This window comes from Canis lupus, chromosome 8 (genome assembly GCF_011100685.1).
Source record: "Canis lupus familiaris isolate Mischka breed German Shepherd chromosome 8, alternate assembly UU_Cfam_GSD_1.0, whole genome shotgun sequence".
NCBI lineage: Eukaryota > Metazoa > Chordata > Mammalia > Carnivora > Canidae > Canis > Canis lupus.
In genome coordinates, this window is record NC_049229.1 from 73,357,260 (window position 1) to 73,376,381 (window position 19,122).

The following is a 19,122-nucleotide window of genomic DNA, read 5'->3' on the forward strand; positions in this document are numbered from 1 at the left end:
GTCTCGCCTGGCCTGGTCTTCACTAGTGATCCCATCTGGTCCTTGTGCGTGGACCCAACAGGCCTGTGCTCACCCAAATGTGTCCCACAAGTCTTGTGCCCTGACACAGGACCTCAGATTGTGGCTGATTTGAGATGGGTTCTTTGAGAGGTAACAAGGTGAAAGGAGGTAATTAGCCCCATCAGCATTGCTGGTCTTCCACATGGACTCCTGTCCTTGTAAGAGCAGGTGTCAGGATATGGGCAGTACAGGAGGTCAGCTGGAGGAGGACATGGGGAGGGGCCATGTGAGGCCTGCATCTCCCACTGCCGGCTACTAGGACTGTGAAAGCATAAATGCATGTGGTTTAAGATGCCAGAATGGGGGTCTTTGTCTGGCAGCCTTCACTGACTAATACACATCCAACACATGCCTGTTGCTCTGTCCACAGCCAGGGTGGCAGTCATTGTGCCTCCAGCCCCAGGCTGGGTCTGCTCCCCACCCGACTCCGACATCTGGAGGGAGCCAATGCATGGTGTGGCATGGCTGTGGATTTCACTCGCCCATTGACAGAGGAAGCCTTTCCCCAGTGATTTCTGGAATTTTTGAAGATTTTATTGTCTTTACAAAAAGAAAGAATCTGTAAGGAATTTAATATGCTCCAGAATTGTAAAGAGATTAAAACAAGCTAGCCAAGCTACAACAGTGGCTTTTGTTTGCATGATCCCTGCACATTCTCTCCCAGGGGGCACAGGGGCTCTGCTTCTTCTCCCCGGCATGGCCGTCTCAGGCCATATAGGGGCTCCCACCTGGCAGTAGCTCCAGGACAGGCAGAGATCCAGGTGTAGGGGCCCCCCGGCCATTATCCATGGCTGCAGGCTCTCTCTCTGCCCCCCATTCTTCTCCCCCAGAACTGCAAGCTAGAAGGAGTTCCTGCCCCATGGGGCTCAGGTCCAGGCCACAGGACAGAGTGGGCTGGGTCTGCTGCCTTAGCCTCCCAGGACCCTCCAGCTCTGTCCATGGAGCCTGTGTCCCTCTGCCTGAGACCAGGTCAGCAAGCCCCTCTCCAGGAGGCCTGTCTGGGTGACATAACTTCTTCCCCAAGTGTTGTCGTCCAGCAGGTGTGGGGCTCCTGCAGCAGCCTCAGGCCCGGGCCCTCTCACTGTGGTCTCCTCTGGTGGGGAAGACCTGACTGACTATTAGCGACATGTCAAGGGTTTCCCTGTTGGGTGACAGCAGACCATGGCTTCCTCTTGATGTGCTGGAACGTGCCTGTCTGGGGACATCCTGCATTCAGGAGCCTGGTCTGGACAGGGTGTGCACAGAGGCCATACCCTGCCCAGATAGACACTGAGCTCTCCAGCTCTCTGCCTCCTGTGGGAACGAATGAGCTGGTCTACCCAGGGGCCATCCCCTGAGGGCCATACTGCCCAATGCCTTAGTGTCTACATGGCCCCAGGCATATCTTGGTGATGGCCAGCAGGTGTCCATCAGCTCAGGTTGGGGGCATTCTTGGTGTTCTCTTGATTCTCCAGACAGTGGGTCAGGGGCAGGGACAGCCCATGGTGGCCACGAGGCCAGATGGTGGAGGTGCAGGCCCAGGATGACCGTGAGGTCAGAGCTTGGTGAGGTCAGAGAGTAGAGGAGCAGGCCTGGAAGCAGGCAAGTGGCACAAACTGAGGCACCCATTTCCTACATGGGGTCTAGGGCAATGCTGGACATCCATCTCAGAGGGCTTGCCCTAGGCCCCTTGCCTGATCATGTTCCTGTAATCGGGGACAATCGTGCGCTTCAACTCCACCACTGACGAGAAGATCCACTTTACCTGCATCAGGGAGGGGAGGGTGTGAGCTTGGCCTGGACCCCCACAGACTGCCTCCCTCCATGACCAAGCTCCTGCCCCCAAGGCTAGGTAATGTCAGGGGATCCTGGAAGGGACAGTGTTGTTAGAGGGAGCAGACAGTGAGAGGACAAGGATGGGACAGAGAAGGGACAGTGTGGGGGTAGTGAGGAGATAGGAGATAGTGATGAGACTTTGTGGGCACAGTGAGGGACATTTTGCAGATAGTGAGAAGACAGTGAGGGGACAGTGAGGAGAGAGTGAGGGGTCTGTGTGGAGACAGTGAGGCTTCAGTGAGAGTATAGTGAGAGGACAGTGAGCAGACCCTTTGGGGACACTGAGAGCATAGAAAGCTGACATTTTCATGACAGTGTGGGGACAGTGAGCAGACAGTATTTGGACATTATGTATATGGTGAGGGGATACCATATGTGGGGACAGTGTGGGGACATTGAGAGGACTCTGAGAGGACTCTGAGGAGACAGTGAGGGAACAGTGAGGGGATAATTGGGAACAGTGTAGGGACAATAGGGGACAGAGAGGGGATGTGAAGGGACAGAGTGACAACAATGAGGGGACAGTGTGAGTAAGTGAAGGAGACAGTGAGGGGAGAGTGAGAGGAAATTGAGGCCACAGTGAGGGGACAGTGATTGGACAATTTGGCGACTGTGTGGGGACCATGTGAGGACAGTGAGGGAACTATGAGGGGACTGTGATTACACAATGAGAAGACAATGAAGGGACATCGGAGGAAATTGGAGACATTGCAGAGATCATGAGGAGAGAGTGAGTGGACAGTGAGGAGACAGTGATAGGAATGTGAGGATAAAGTGTGGGGACAGTGAGAAGACAGTTAGGGCACAATGTGGGGACAATGTGAGGACAGTGAGTGGACAGTGTAGTGACAGTGTGGGAACTGTGAGGGGACATTTTGGGGATGGTGAGGGGATAGTGATGGGACCATGGGGGTACTGTGAGGAGATAGTGAGGAGAGAGTTAGGGGACAATGTGGGGGCAGTGAGGGGACAGTGAGGAGACAGTGAGGAAATAGTGAGGGACAGTGAAGAGAAAGTGTGGGAAATGTGTGGAGAGAGTGAAAAAACAGTGAGTGGATAGTGAGGAGAAGTGTGGGGACAGTGAGGAGTCAGTGAGAGGACAGTTAGGTGACAATGAGGAGACACTGAGGAGGCGGTGAGGATACTGTGAGGAGACAGTGTGAGGACAGTGAAGAGAAAGTGAGGAGGTGAGATAGTGCAGAGACACTGTGGGACAGCAAGGAGAGAGTGAGAAGGCAGTGATGGTGCCTTGAGGAGACAGTGTGAGGACAGTGAGGGGACAGTGAGGAGCCAGTGGAGGCACAGTGTAGGGACATGAGGGGACTGTGAGGAGACTGCGAGAGGACAGTCTGTGGAATGTGTGAGGATTGTGAGAGGATGGTGAGGGGACAGTGAGGGGATACCGTGGGGACATTATACAGATAGGTAGAGGACAGTGAAGGGACAGCGAAGAGACATCATGCAAAATTGTAGGATCACCACGTGGGCATTGTGGGGTCTGTGCAGGCACATGGTGAGGACAGCGACGGGACAGTGGGCCATAGTCTGGGGACAGTACGGGTGTGCCCACCTTGAAGAGGGTGACAGTGGCGCTGTAGCACACGCTGAGCAGGAAGAGGGTGATGAAGATGGAGATGGTGGTCCACAGTCCGTCCAACTCCCCGTCCTGGTCTTCAGCACAGCTGTCATCCAGGATCAGTTCTGGACAGGAAGGGGATGGTTAGTCTCATGCATGCCTGAGGGGTTGATTCCCTGAGGGACAGTCACAGCCCTCTACAACCCTGGGTGCCAGCCTCACACCCCAGCCCTACCGCTTGGGCCAGGCAAGTGGAGGACCTGCACCCTCTCTGCTCTGCCCTGTGCTGGGACCCTGTGGGGAGAATGAGCCCTGACTGCCACACCTCCTCTTGCCCTGGGGGTCCAGGCCCTTGTGGGAGGGTCAGCAGAGAATAAGAAAGGGCCCAGAGTGACAGGGAGTGTCTCTAGTGAACAAGTGGGTGAGAGCATCAGGATAAGCTGGGTTGTGGGGGTTTTGTGCACCTCAAGAGGGGGTGTAGGTTCCCTGGGGCAGAGGAGGGCAGGTCGGTGTGGACAGTGTGTGGATGAGCTGCTGAGCAGCTGACAGGTGTTGGGGGGAGGACCAGGGTGTTGTCCATGATGAGGGTTCCCAAGACTGGCTCTGCTCTGGGCACTGCAGTTGGTCCTGTGTGAGGCCCAGGGTAGACCTCTGTGTGTGTGTGTGTGTGTCTGTGTGTGTGTGAGAAGGTGGCGGTGCTCAGCGCATTGGGTTTGTTTTCAGTGGATCTGGACTCAGCGTCCATGTGGAGGTCTCCAATGGTCCCTCCCCTGGGCACTCAGGGCCACCTGCCTCTGCCCCACTGGGGCACGGGGTGAGTGTCCCCATGAGTGGATGGGCCTGAACCAGGGTGGATGAACTCAGGTGGGACCTCCTCACTGGAGGCAGGGTGTGGGACTGTACATGGATGGAGTGTCTGAGGGCAAACAGGGCCTGTTTCCTCCCAACGGGACAGGCATGGCTACTGTGTTGACACAGAGCTACCAAGCAGAGCTCTCCACAGGCCCAGGGGACAGGGAGCCCAGGGCATGAGGACAGGCCAGTGTCCCACAACTCGGAACAGAGGCAGGAAGGTCTGTGTGCTCATTTCCCTGAGGGGCCCTGGAGGGGAGAACTACTGCCATCCACATCCACACACCCCAGCCCTGGCTAGCTTCTGGCTGGATTGAGGGCCCACAGGGGCTGGACCTCTGGCAAAGCACACTCCCCAGGCTCAGGCAGCTCCTGGCCCCATGTTGTGGCAGCCTGTGCAGCCCTCCCCACTCAAGGTGCAGAGCTCACCCACCAATGGTGACACCTTAGACTCAGAGCTGGCCTGCCCGTACCACCCAGTGCCCAGGTGTCCTGGGCTCTGTCCCGGAAAGAACCATGACAGCGTGCAGGGTCCCAGGGCAGTACTGGGTGCTTTATTTCATGCCAGGTGCCTACCCGGGGTTATGTACACAAGGATGGGGCCTCAGGCATCCTCATGGGATCCTGAGAGCCAAGGGTGGGGGGCTTGCTGGGTGCCGGGCGTGTTGCTCATTTACCCGGAGAATGGGAGAGGGATTTCTGTGTGTAGTGGTTGTGTAGAGCTTCATGCATCACCGCACATATGAAGGTGTCTCCCCGCTGCCAGCGGCTCTTGTCCACAGAGAGCTTGCTGTATAGGAAGTAGGACCCATCCTCATCCAGCTGGGGCGGGGTCATGCGGTACTTGCTCTCAGGCTCCTGCTGTCCATTGCTCTGCCACTCCACATCAATCTCAGGTGGGAAGAAGTCTTTGACCAGACAGGTCAGGGTGACCGTATTCTTGCTCATCTCATCCCGCGATGGCGGCAGGACATACACATTAGGCTGATGGGCCTGCCCTGTGGGGTAAAGGGTCAGCACAGATGGTCAACACCAGGATGGAGGGCTGGTCTTAGTTTATAGGGCAACTCTTCCTCCCTGCAGCCCCTATGCCCTGCTGCCTACCTGGGGTCTTGGAGATGATCTCCTCAATGGGGGATGGGAGGGCTTTGTTGTTGACTTTGCACTTGAACTGCTTCCCTGAAAGCCAGTCCTGGTGCCCAATGGGGAGGACACTGACCACACGGTAGGTGCCATTGGACTGCTCCTCACGAGGCTGCGTGTTGGCTGTTTGCACCTGCTTACTATCCACGAACCAGCTGATCTGCACCTCAGGGTTTTCTGGGTCCAGATCCACCACCACACAAGTGACTGTGGGTGTCCGGGCAGTCACGAGGATGTCCTTGGGTTTTGGGGGAAAGATGAAGACCGAAGGCCCTCCCAGCAGGCCACAACCTGGAAGGGGAAACAGCGTACAGAGGTCAGGTTTGGGTGACTTCCTCTTGAGCACCCATTAACCCATAAGGCTGTGCTTGGTTGTGCATCATCTGCTTGGGGTGCAGAGCGGGGCCCTGCTGACTCACCTGGGCATGGGCAGTTGTTACAGTTACACTTGCACTCGCATTCTTTGACCACTGCAAAGAGAGCAGACTGGGGGTTACTGGGAGCCCGGGGTGGGCACAGATCATGGGGTGAACTTAGGTCAGGCCAGCTCATGAGGGGATCTGCGACCAGTGGCACCCAATGGGTCCCGGGAATACAGTGGGGAATGCAGTCTGTGGTCATCTAGACCAGGCAGCCACGCCCAGAGGACACCCTCCCAGAAAGGGGAGCCCTTCAGGGCGGGGAGACTGAGGTGACTCACTCCCCGGTGCCATGGGTCCGAGAGAGACAGCTGACCTGGCCTGTCCCTGAGTGGACCCCTCTCTGAGGTCCAACGTCTCACCTGGCTTGTCTACTTTAGTGTTGGTGGCCGGGTGGGCCACATTGCAGGTGAAGGTCTCGCTGGGCCACCTGCTGGAGGGCACTGTCACCATGCTGCTGAGGGAGTAGAGCCCTGAGGACTGCAGGATGGACGGGAAGGTGTGCACACCGCTGGTCAAGGAGCCGGAATTCCAGGACACAGTTACAGGCTCGGGGATGTAGCCTGACACCAGGCAGGCCAGGGCCACCGTGGAGCCGGATTGGGACCCACAGCTGGGGGCCAGTGGGAAAACCGAGGGGGCCGTGGTGGAGGCTGCAAGAGAGGAGGCTGTGAGACCCCCAGGGTCTCAGGGGTCTGGGCCTGGGGTGGCTATGGGCACCACGCCCACGTGCTTTAGGGAGTCTGGACACCAGGCACGTGGCCCAGCTGTCTGTGGCCACAGAACCTGGACTCATCAGCCTGGTCAGTGCTGGGTGACCACCTGGATCACGTCCCCAGGGCCTCGGCCGCTGGGTCCCCACTCAGGTTTTCTCTGGCCGCCCCACCTGACCACAGCCTCTGTGGGAGCCCCGACCTGGGGGTCCTATACCCAGCAGGTTCCTGCGGGTCCCCTAAGCCCAGGCCTGTCATCCCCGTCTGACCCTGTATTGCCCCAGTAGGGATTTGCACCCACTGCCCAGGACCCTCAGCACGGAGCTCTCATCCTGAGCTTCCATGTGCCCTCCAGGTGTCACGACGTCTGAGTGGGCTCTGCAGCCAAGCACCCGGGCCCCGGATCCTGTCTCTGCCCAAGCCGTCAGGACTGCCCCAGGCCTTCCAGGTATGGCTTCCTGACATCCCTCAGGGCAGCTCCTGTCTTGGCCCTCGCCTTTACCACCCCTGCTCTGGGGCCCAGGCAGCTCCCAAAGGCCTCCCACACCCAGGGCTGCCTTGAGCCTGTGCACCCCTTGGGGTGGGAGGGAGCGCGGCCCTGCCCTGGCTGTCCCCGTCCTGCCTGGTGACAGCAAGTAAGCTGCAGCTCAGACGCCACCACCCGCCGGCTTGTCCCCTCAGACCTGGGCCCTGCTGCTCAGCTCAGGGCCCTGAAGCTGCCCCTCAGATGCCCACCACTGCTGGCTGCCCTGCCTTGGGCTCCCCACAGGCCCCTTGTTCTCCTGCCTCTGGATCCTCGGCCCTGCACCCTGGGACCTGGCTGGCCATGAGCCCCCTCCCGGGCCTGTCTCAGGGGCCTGCAGAATGGCGCTGCTACCCTGACTGGAAACCTGTGGCTCCCTCCTTCCTAGAGTAGCCCCCCTTCCCCTGGGTCCCAAGGCCTTCCCGGTGAGGCTCTGCTCCCCACCCAGCCTCACCCCCTCACACTCCTCAGCTCCAGGAGGATCAGCTGCCCCAACTCTCAGCCCTTGTGCGGGGAGCGCCAGCTCAGCCACCACCCAGTCCAGCCTCGCTGGGGCTCAGGTCTCAGTGCTGACATTCTGGAACAAGGCGGCACCTCCCTGCCCCCCTGGGCCTCCGAGACGGGGCATGTTTTGGGAACTTGCTGAGCTGAGATCTGAGCGCACCCCTGCCCCTCCTGCTCCCCATCTGCCCTGCTCCCCTGCACCTGCTCCCTTCTCCCTGGGCTCCTGGGGTGACCCCTGCCTCTTCTGCTCCCCCACCTGTTCCCGGTCCCCTGCACCTGCTCCCCTTCACCTGCTCCCCTGCTCCCTGAGATCCTGGGGTGATCCCTGAACCTCCTGCTCCCCCACCTGCCCTGGGCACCTGCAACAACTCCCTGCTGCCTGAGCTCCTGCGGTGACCCCCCCCTGCTCTCCCACTTGCCCTGCGCACCTTAATCAGCTCCCCTGCTCCCTGGGCTTCCGGGTGACTCCTGCCCCGCCTGCTCCTTCAGGGGCCCCTGCTCTCCTGCACCAGCTCCCCTGTTTCCTGAGCTCCTGGCATAACCCTTGCTCCTCCTGCTCCCCACCTACCCTGCCCACTTACACCATCTCCCCTGCTCCTTGGGCTCCTGGGGTTACTACTGCCCCTCCTGTTCCCCACTTGCCCTTGCTCACCTGCACCAGATCTCCTGACCCCTGGGGCCAGGGGGGAGACCCCTGCCCCTCCTGTTCCCTATCTGACCCTGCTCACCTGCAGCAGCTCCTTGCTTCCTGGACTCCTGGGGTGACTCCTGCCCTTCCTGCTCCTCCACCTGCCCTGCTAACCTGCACCAGCTCCCTTGCTCCCTGGGCTCGGGGTGACCTCTGCCCATTCTACTCACCCACCTGCCCCTGTTCCCCAGCATGAGCTCCCCTACTCCCTGTACTCCTGGATGACCCCTGCACCTCCAGCTCCCCACCTACCCTGCTCACTTACACTAGCACCCCTGCACCCACTCCCTGCTCCCTGGGCTCCTTGGGGACCCCTGCCCTCCTGCTCCCCTTCCTGTCCTGCTCACCTGCACCCCGTCCCTGTTCCCTGGGCTCCTGGGGTTACCCCTGCCCCTCCTGCTCTCCCACCTACCCTGCTCAACTGCACCAGCTCCTGGGCTTCTTGAGCTGTGGGGTGATTCCTGCCCCTCCTCCTCCCCCACTTGCCCTGTTCACCAGCTCCCCTGCTGGATATGACCTGGAGTGACCCCTGCCCCTCTTGTTCTCTGAGGTGCCCCTGCTCCCCTGCACCCACTCCCCCTGTTCCCCAGGCTCCTGGGGGTGACCCCCTTCCCTGCTTCTTCCCTACCTGCCCTGCTCACCTGCACCAGTTCCCCTGCATTCTGGTCTCCTGGGGTGACCCCTGCCCCTCTTTCCCCCCACCTGCCCTGCTCCTCTGCTCCAGCTCCCCTGCTCCCTGAGCTCCTTGGTGACTCCTGCTGTTCTACTCCCCCCTGCCCTTCTCACCTGCGCCAGCTCCCCTGCTCCCTGAGCTCCTGGGGTGACCCCTGCCCCTCCTACTCCCCCACCTCCTCCTGCTCACCTACACCAGCTCCCCCTGCCCCCTGATTTCCTGGGGTGACCCCTGCCCATCCTGTTCTCCCGCTGGCCCCTGATCACCTGTACCTGCTCCTCCTGCCCTGTGAGGTCTTGTGGTGACTCCTGCCTCTCCTGCTCCCTCACTTCCCCTGCTCCCCTGCACTAGCTCCTGGGCTCCTTAAGCTTTGGGGTGACCCCTGCCCCTCCTGCTCCCCCACCTGCTCTGCTCCATGGCACCCGCTCCCCTGCTCCCTGGGCTCCTGAGGTGACCCCTGCCCCTCTTGCTCCCCCACTGCCCTGCTCACCTGCATCAGCTCCCCTGCTCCCTGGACTCCTGGGGTGACCCCTGCCCCTCTGTCTCCCACCTGCCCTGCTCACCTGCACCAGCTTCCCTGTTCTCTGGGTCCGCGGGCAACCCTCTGCTCGTGGTGCCCCCCTTGGCTCCTGCTCACCCCGGGCTGCTCTCTCCTGGTCCCAGGATCTCATGGACATGGCAGCCCCTGCCCTGCTTCCTAGGATATGTCCCCAGAGCTCACTGAGCCCCACCACAGTCTGTGTGTTCCAGGTCTGCCCATTACCTGTGGCCCGCCTCACACCCAGGGTTCTAAGTTGGATTCTACCCTCACCCCTGGGCTCTGTCCATGTGGATCCACCCCTCAGCCCCTCTGCTGACCTGGGCTCTGGGTCCCATGAGCTTAAAATGGCCCCCCTGCTCCACCCCAACTCACCTGCTGCTCATCTGATGCAGCCCAGGGCCGCTCTCCCCTCACCTGTTACCCTCCCAGGGGCTTGAGCCACTTCATTAACCTGGACAGGCCCTGGGCTCCCTGCAGTGTCTTCCCCTCCTCTGGTGAGTCAGGCCCCCCCACGTCCTCACCTGGGACTCACCTGTCCATCTAGACATTGCTCCTGCAGTGACTCATGCAGTCCAGGCTTGGGCCCCTGCAGGTGTGATGAAGGGCAGCCCTCAGGCTCCTGCCCACCGGGCCCGTCATGTTCCTTGATGGTCCAGGTCCTTCCCCCCCACCATCAGTGTGTTGTGCATCCACCGATATTGGCTGGGTGTGCTCGTCCCGTCGCACTCGACCGATGTGTTCTTGGGATGTCACATAGGCCCGCGGGCAGCCTGCCCTCCCCGTTACCAGCTCAGCTGCTGCTGCCTCCATGGGTCCTGAGGGCCTGGTGTCTCCTCAGGTCCTGTGGCTGGTTCTACTGCCCTACCTCCCTCCCTCCCTCTGTCCTGGCTCCAAGCACACCTCACTCATCTGGGTCCGGGCTGTGACCGTGGCTTCCCTGCAGCCTTGGTCCCCCTGCAGCCTTGGTCCCCCTGCAACCTGCCCCATCCCTGCTCTGACAAAACCCCCCTGGGGCTCCTTGTGGCTGAGCTCTGTGCCCACAGCCCTGCTTCCTAGGTCCCAGCAGCCCTGGGAAGATTAACATAGCTTCAAAACCAAATGGCCTGGTCAGCATCCTGAAGTTCCCTTTTTTCTGTTTGGTTTCTGTCTTACAGGGCCTTGGGGAGTCTGCAGTCGGCCTAGGCTCCTTTTGTGGGTAGTGTGGGTTGGGTGTGATGGGTACCCAGGGGCCCTGGTGGGAGACTGGAGCCCTGGGACGGCCCCATGTGCTGCTGTCTGCTCTCAAGCTCCTGTAGGGATATGCCTGAAGCTTGGTCCCTACTCCCCAGAGCCACCGGCCCTCCCTGGGCCCTCAGGGACCCCAACCCTGGTGGGATCTTCTCTGTACCCTGGCCAGCACGCTGTGTGGCTGTAACCCTGGGCTTTGTCCTGTCCTCCCAGGAGAATGCCATCTGCCCTGTCACCATCCATGGTGGCAGCTCTTACAAATCACTGGAGCCTTGTCCTGTGATCTCAGAAGGTATCATCTCAGCCCCACTTGTGATGTGGAAGACAAAGGAGTCTGATGTGCATGGACAGAGCTCAGGGTGGTGATGAGGCTGATGCTCTTGTCAGTGAGACTGTGCAGGCTCTGTCCTGCCCTGTGTGTCATGGCCCAGACACCTATGCCCAGGACAGGAACCCTCAATTTCTTGTGTCAGGAGTGCCACAGTATGTAGCCCTGGGCTGTGCCTTGTTTCCATGGTGGGCCTGGATCAGGACCCCTAGGAACACTGTAGCAACCTCCCTAAAAGCTCCAGGGAGGCAATTATGGTGGGGGTGGGGGTGGCTGCTTCCCCAGCTGGTGGGTGGGTGCATGCTCTGGCCTCTTACCACTCCCCAGATTTGGGTTTTTCCCCAGCAGCAGCATGTCTAAGGGCCAACATCTGGTCTGGTGGTTTGTGGGTATGCCCAGGGCTCTTGGCCTGTCATGCCAGGGTCTGTGGCCATGGGCCCTCCTCCCTGCCATGCTCACACTCATCTTAGTTAGGCTGCAGGCTCCTACTGCAGTCTGGCACCTGGGCTGGGTGGCTCCCTTGGGCCCCTTCGTCCTTGGGACTCTCCATTCTGGCACCATTAGCTGGACTGTATTCACTGGACTGCTGCACAGTGCCCAAGGGCAGACCCCCAGGACAAGGCATGTCTGCTTAGGTCTTGAACTTAGAGACCAGGCATGGCTCTTCTACAGCCTGAACCCCATGGAGGTAGTCACACACCTCCTGAGCTCCCCTCCTAGGTGGGAGGGGAGTGGGCCACCTCTGCAAGGGGCAGGGTAAAGTGGTGGAGGAGCCCATGGTCCTAGGAATATCTCTGTGGCCACTTTGTAAAACATCGTTGGCCACAGCCTGGTAAAGTGAGGGTCCTCTGGTCCCTGGCCATGACACGCTCCTGATACAGCTCCCCACATTTCTGGCTCCCACAGCCCAGGCCCCTTGCTGCTGCCCTGACAATACAGGCAGGCCACGCTCATGGTCAAGGTTCAGCCATGGCCATGGTCACCTGCTCTGCAGGCCATGAGTGTCACTTGCAGTTGCTTAGGAAATGCATCAAGGTATATAACCTCTAGTTGGATCACCAACATTGATGAGCTTGGCAAAACCCCAGAGATGTCCAGGCTGCTGGGTGTGAGGCACGGAGAGCCTTCTTACTCCTCCAACCCAAGCGTTTGGCAGCACAAACCGGCAGACTGTGCATTTCACTTGGCATGCCTGTGACCCTGCCTCGTCCCCAAGCGGACCCTTGGAAATGGTGGTGGGCTCAGCGTTATGCTCAGGGTCTCGTCACAGGGCTCTTACACCCCAGATCTGCTGTCCCTGGTCAGTGTGAGGGGCAGGATGCTTCGGCTGCCAAGGCTGTGGTCAGACGATGTGGATGGCCAAGGCCCCGGGCTTCACCAGAGACTACACACCTGTCCCCAGCCCAGTCCCCAAGGTCTGGGATTTCCAGAATCATTCTTTCACAAGACGGTTGGTGAGGCTATGAGTTTAACTCGTGGTGACATATTTTTTTTAGTAATAAATTTATTTTTTTTTGGTGTTCAATTTGCCAACATACAGAATAACACCCAGTGCTCATCTCATCAAGTGCCCCCCTCAGTGCCCGTCACGCATTCACCCCCACCCCCTGCCCTCCTCCCCTTCCACCACCCCTAGTTCAATTCCCAGAGTTAGGAGTCTTCATGTTCTGTCTCCCTTTCTGATATTTCCTACCCATGGTGACTTCAATCTAGCACTTTCTACACTCGATAGGTCTTCTAAACACAACATCTCCAAAGAAATGAGAGCTTTAAATGATACATTGGACCATGTGGATTTCACAGATATCTACAGAACTTTACATCCAAACTCAACTGAATACACATTCTTCTCAAGAGCACATGGAACTTTCTCCAGAATAGACCATATACTGGGTCACAAATCAGGTCTTAACTGATACCAAAAGATTGGGATCATCCCCTGCGTATTCTCAGACCATAATGCCTTGAAATAAGAATTAAATCACAACAAGAAGTTTGGAAGGACTTCAAACACATGGAGGTTAAGGACCATCTTGCTAAAAGATGAAAGGGTCAACCAGGAAATTAAGGAAGAATTAAAAAGATTCATGGATACTAATGAGAATGAAGATACAACCATTCAAAATCTTTGGGATACAGCAAAAGCAGTCCTGAGGGGGAAATACAGCGCAATACAAGCATCCATTCAAAAACTGGAAAGAACTCAAATACAAAAGCTAACCTTAAAAAAAAAAAAACAAACAAACAAAAAAAACAAAAGCTAACCTTACACCTAAAGGAGCTAGAGAAAAAACAGTAAATAGATCTTACATCAAGCAGAAAAAGAGAGTTAATTAAGATTCTAGCAGAACTCAACGAAATCAAGACCAGAAGAACTGTGGAACAGATCAACAAAACCAGGAGTTGGTTCTTTGAAAGATTTAATAAGATAGATAAACCATTAGCCAGCCTTATTAAAAAGAAGAGAGAGGGGATCCCTGGGTGGCGCAACGGTTTGGCGCCTGCCTTTGGCCCAGGGCGCGATCCTGGAGACCCGGGATCGAATCCCACATCAGGCTCCCGGTGCATGGAGCCTGCTTCTCCCTCTGCCTGTGTCTCTGCCTCTCTCTTTCTCTCTGTGACTATCATAAATAAATACAAACTTAAAAAAAAAAGAAGAGAGAGAAGACTCAAATTAATAAAATCATGAATGAGAAAGGAGAGATCACTACCAACACCAAGGAAATACAAACGATTTTAAAAACATATTATGAACAGCTATATGCCAATAAATTAGGCAATCTAGAAGACATGGATGCATTCCTGGAAAGCCACAAACTACCAAAACTGGAACAGGAAGAAATGGAAAACCTGAACAGGCCAATAACCAGGGAGGAAATTGAACCAAGACACAAAAGTCCAGGGCCAGATGGCTTCCCAGAGGAATTCTATCAAACGTTTAAAGAAGAAACCATACCTATTCTACTCAAGCTGTTTGGAAAGATAGAAAGAGATGGAGTACTTCCAAATTCGTTCTATGAGGCCAGCATCACCTTAATTCCAAAACCAGACAAAGACCCCACCAAAAGGAGAATTACAGACCAATATCCCTGATGAATATGGATGCAAAAATTTTCTACAAGATACTAGCCAATAGGATCCAACGGTACATTAAGAAAATTATTCACCATGACAATTAGGATTTATCCCCGGGACACAAGGCTGGTTCAACACTCGTAAAACAATCAATGTGATTCACCATATCAGCAAGAGAAAAACCAAGAACCATATGATCCTCTCATTAGATACAGAGAAAGCATTTGACAAAATACAGCATCCATTCCTGATCAAAACTCTTCAGAGTGTAGGGATAGAGGGAACATTCCTCAACATCTTAAAAGCCATCTACGAAAAGCCCACAGCAAATATCATTCTCAATGGGGAAGCACTGGGAGCCTTTCTCCTAAGATCAGGAACAAGACAGGGATGTCTACTTTCAGCACTGCTATTCAACATAGTATTGGAAGTCTTAGCCTCAGCAATCAGACAACAAAAAGACATTAAAGGCATTCAAATTGGCAAAGAAGAAGTCAAACTCTCCCTCTTCGCCGATGACATGATACTCTACATAGAAAACCCAAAAGCCTCCAACCCAAGATTACTAGAACTCATACAGCATTTTGGCAGCGTGGCAGGATGCGAAATCAATGCCCAGAAATCAATGGCATTTCTATACACTAACAATGAGACTGAAGAAAGAGAAATTAAGGAGTCAATCCCATTTACAATTGCACCCAAAAGCATAAGATACCTCGGAATAAACCTAACCAAAGAGGTAAAGGATCTATACCCTAAAAACTATAGAACACTTCTGAAAGAAATTGAGGAAAACACAAAGAGATGGAAAAATATTCCATGCTCATGGATTGGCAGAGTTAATATTGTGAAAATGTCAATGTTACCCAGGGCAATGTACACGTTTAATGCAATCCCTATCAAAATACCATGGACTTTCTTCAGTGAGTTAGAACAAATTATTTTAAGATTTGTGTGGAATCAGAAAAGACCCCGAATAGCCAGGGGAATTTTACAAAAGAAAACCATATCTGGGGGCATCACAATGCCAGATTTCAGGTTGTACTACAAAGCAGTGGTCATCAAGACAGTGTGGTACTGGCACAAAAACAGACACATAGATCAATGGAACAGAATAGAGAACCCAGAAGTGGACCCTGAACTTTATGGTCAACTAATACTCGACAAAGGAAGAAAGACTATCCACTGGAAGAAAGACAGTCTCTTCGATAAATGGTGCTGGGAAAATTGGACATCCACATGCAGAAGAATGAAACTAGACCACTCTCTTGCACCATACACAAAGATAAACTCAAAATGGATGAAAGATCTAAATGTGAGACAAGAGTCCATCAAAATCCTAGAGAAGAACACAGGCAACACCCTTTTTTTTTTTTTTGGCAACACCCTTTTTGAACTCAGCCACAGTTAACTTCTTGCAAGATACATCTACGAAGGCAAAAGAAACAAAAGCAAAAATGAACTATTGGGACTTACTCAAGATAAGAAGCTTTTGCACAGCAAAGGATACAGTCAACAAAACTAAAAGACAACCTACAGAATGGGAGAAGATATTCGCAAATGATGTATCAGATAAAGGGCTAGTGTCCAAGATCTATAAAGAACTTATTAAACTCAACACCAAAGAAACTAACAATCCAATCATGAAATGGGTAAAAGACATGACGAGAAATCTCACAGAGGAAGACATAGACATGGCCAACATGCACATGAGTAAATGCTCTGCATCACTTGCCATCAGGGAAATACAAATCAAAACCACAATGAGATCCCACCTCACACCAGGGAGAATGGGGAAAATCATCAAGGCAGGAAACCACAAATGTTGGAGAGGATGCTGAGAAAAGGGAACCCTCTTACACTGTTGGTGGGAATGTGACCTGGTGCAGCCACTCTGGAAAACTGTGTGGAGGTTCCTCAAAGAGTTAAAAATAGACCTGCCCTACGACCCAGAAATTGCACTGCTGGGGATTTACCCCAACAATATGGATGCAATGAAATGCCAGGACACCTGCACACTGATGCTTCTAGCAGCAATATCCACAATCGCCAAACTGTGGAAGGAGCCTCAGTGTCCATCGAAAGATGAATGGATAAAGAAGATGTGGTCTATGTATACAATGGAATATTACTCAGCCATTAGAAACGACAAATATCCACCATTTGCTTCAACGTGGATGGAACCGGAGGGTATTATGCTGAGTGAAGTAAGTCAATTGGAGAAGGACAAACATTGTATGTTCTCATTCATTTGGGGAATTGTATGTTCTCATTCATTTGGGGAATGAATTCATTTGGGGAATATAAGGGAAGGGAGAAGAAATGTGTGGGTAATATCAGAATGGGGACAGAACATAAAGAATCCTAACTCTGTGAAGCGAACTAAGGGTGGTGGAACGGGAAGAGGGTGGGGGGTGGGGGTGAGTGGGTGATGGGCACTAAGGGGGGCACTTCACGGGATGAGCACTGGGTGTTATTCTGTATGTTGGTAAATTGAACACCAATAAAAAATAAATTTATTATTTTTTAAAAAAGGAAGTTATATAAAACCTGAACAGGCCAATAACCAGGGAGGAAATTGAAGCAGTCATCAAAAACCTCCCAAGACACAAAGTCCAGGGCCAGATGGCTTCCCTGGGGAATTGTACCAAACATTTAAAGAAGAAACCATACCTATTCTACTAAAGCTGTTTCGAAAGATAGAAAGAGATGGAGTACCTCATGGTGACATATTTTGGCCATGCTGTTGAAGTCTGGGTTTGGCTCTGAGAAATAGTCACCCAGTGATTACAAGAACAAAGAGCTTTGAAGGCATCCACAGATGTGCTTCTGCAAAGCTTTCTCCCGAACTGAGACGTCGGAGTCTGAGGTGGTCACCCCTTGTTGCAGGGCCTTGGGATACCAACAGGACGCCCACCTGGCCCGTGACCTGGTCATGCAGCCCCCTCCTCCCACACCTTGATTTGGCACCTGCTGGTGACCCCCTTGGTAGGCCACAGACAAGTTGCGTGGTGTTTCCTTCTGGCTGTGATCATCGCCAGGATCCAGCCTCGAGGCTCGCGTGTCAGAAGTAATTCTTACCCATTGCTCCGCAAGTCCAGGTCGAATCCAGAGAACATAGAGTCCTCCATGCATTCCAGGTGCGATTGATGGCACCCAGGAAATCAAAATGCATTCAAATTCTAACGAGAGTTGGCAGAAAGCGAGCCAGGAGAAAGTGATGCTGGCTCCCGGGGGTGCTGGGGCTTGCGGTCCGGGAGGGCACATATCATTCGGCAGATCAAGGACTCATTGGCAGGCCACTCGCTCAGTATCTCCAGGGAGTGCCCTGTGAACCTGTTTCAGTGGCGCAGCTCTTGGTGCCCACCAGCTTACGTGTGGGCCCAGCTGTGTGACCGTCCCAGGAGGATGAGGGGGTGTGGGTGGAGCCCACCATCCCCTCCTCGTGGCCAGCACAGCGGTCACTGGGAGGACTCCCTGCCCACCCTGCTGCTCTGCCCAGGGCCTGTGGGCCCTGGGCCAACCTCCTCCCCTCCAAGTCTAGCTGCTTTTCTGGGGGTGACTCCTATCCATCAGCCCCCACCTGGGCCCCACCTGACCTCATGCGGTTGCTCTTCAGCTTCACTTCTGTAACCCTGTTTTTGTCCAAGCACACCTGCTTGTCACTGCCAGTGGGAGTTATTATCCTACAGCTTCTAAAACTGTGGAAAAATTAAAAAAAAAAAAAGAAAAAAAATAAAACTGGAAATACGGAACGAGCAAAGGCTGTTTATTCTGAGCTGCTTCTGTCCTGGATCGGGTCACCACCACTTGCCTTTGGCAGAGACTGCAGGCTGCGGGAGGGGGCGCCGTCTGGCTTCTTAACCGAGCACACGGGGATTGTTCCTGTGGACACACGGTGTCGTACGCGGGCATGCGGTGTGCACATGTGGTGCCTCTGTGCATCCTGTGATGCACGTGTAACGCCATGTGCGGGTGTGTGAGGTGGTCACGTCCTTGTGTATGTGTTACATGATGTGTGTTCACACACATGTGCTTGGTTATGTGCACGTGTGCAATGTGTAAAAGGAATATACACACATGTCATAGCATATACGTGTCCGTGATCACTATGGAGTACTTAGCATACGTGTGTGTGTATAACATATGTGTGTTGTACATGCACAGGCATCATGAAGCACTTTTTTTTACAAGATTTTATTTATTTATCCATGAAACACACACACACAGAGGCAGAGACACAGGCAGAGGGAGAAGCAGGCTCCCTGCAGGGAGCCTGGCATGGGACTCGATCCCAGGACCCCGGGGTCAAGCCCTGAGCTGAAGGCAGATGCTCAACCTCTGAGCCATCCAGGTGTCCCAAGCACATATGTTTTTGTTTTTTTTTTGTATATTTTTATTTTTTTATTTTATTTTATTATTATTTTTTTTGTATATTTTTAAATTGAAGTTTGATTTGCCAACATATAGCATATGATCTGGTGGTCATCCTGCCAAGTGCCCCCCTCAGTGTCCATCACCCAGTCACCCCCACCCTCCACCCACCTCCTTTTCTATCATCCTTTGTTCGTTTCCCAGAGTTAGGAGTCTCTCACGTTCTGTCTCCCTCTCTGATATTTCCCACTCATTGTCTCTCCTTCATCCCTTCATCTTTCGATGGACACCAAGGCTCCTTCCACAGTCTGGCTATTGTGGACATTGCTGCTGTGAACACTGGGGCGCAGGTGTTTTGGTCTTTCTCTGCATCTGTATCTCTGTGGTAAATCCCCAGAAGCCAAGCATATATGTTAATAAATTAAAATATTTTCCATGTGTGGAAAGCTTCATTACAGGAACAAAAGGGGCCTAGTGGTAGCCAGGGGGGCTGGGGCCTGGGCAGGTGCGGCAGCCCACACAATTGCTTGGGGTGTTCACTTGGCTTTCTCCAGTTGGTCCTCATTTGAAAGTGGCACCAAAATTATGGAAGCCATTGCAGGCCCCGGAAG

At 54.4% G+C, this 19,122-nt stretch overlaps 1 long non-coding RNA gene and 1 gene segment (V, D, J or C); both read right to left on the reverse strand.

Moving 5' to 3' along the window:
• Positions 1-572: 572 nt before the first annotated feature.
• Positions 573-3,611, reverse strand: LOC119869028. Its single transcript, XR_005363824.1, has 2 exons — positions 3,446-3,611; positions 573-1,804 (listed from the first exon to the last, which is right to left on the reverse strand). It is a non-coding gene; the product is annotated as an uncharacterized LOC119869028 (long non-coding RNA).
• A 1,361-nt stretch (positions 3,612-4,972) lies between these two features.
• LOC119869021 lies at positions 4,973-6,922 on the reverse strand. The segment is given in 5 exon segments: positions 4,973-5,301; positions 5,408-5,737; positions 5,866-5,916; positions 6,228-6,518; positions 6,880-6,922. Coding segments are annotated over 5 exon segments (1,044 nt in total).
• Positions 6,923-19,122: the final 12,200 nt, after the last annotated feature.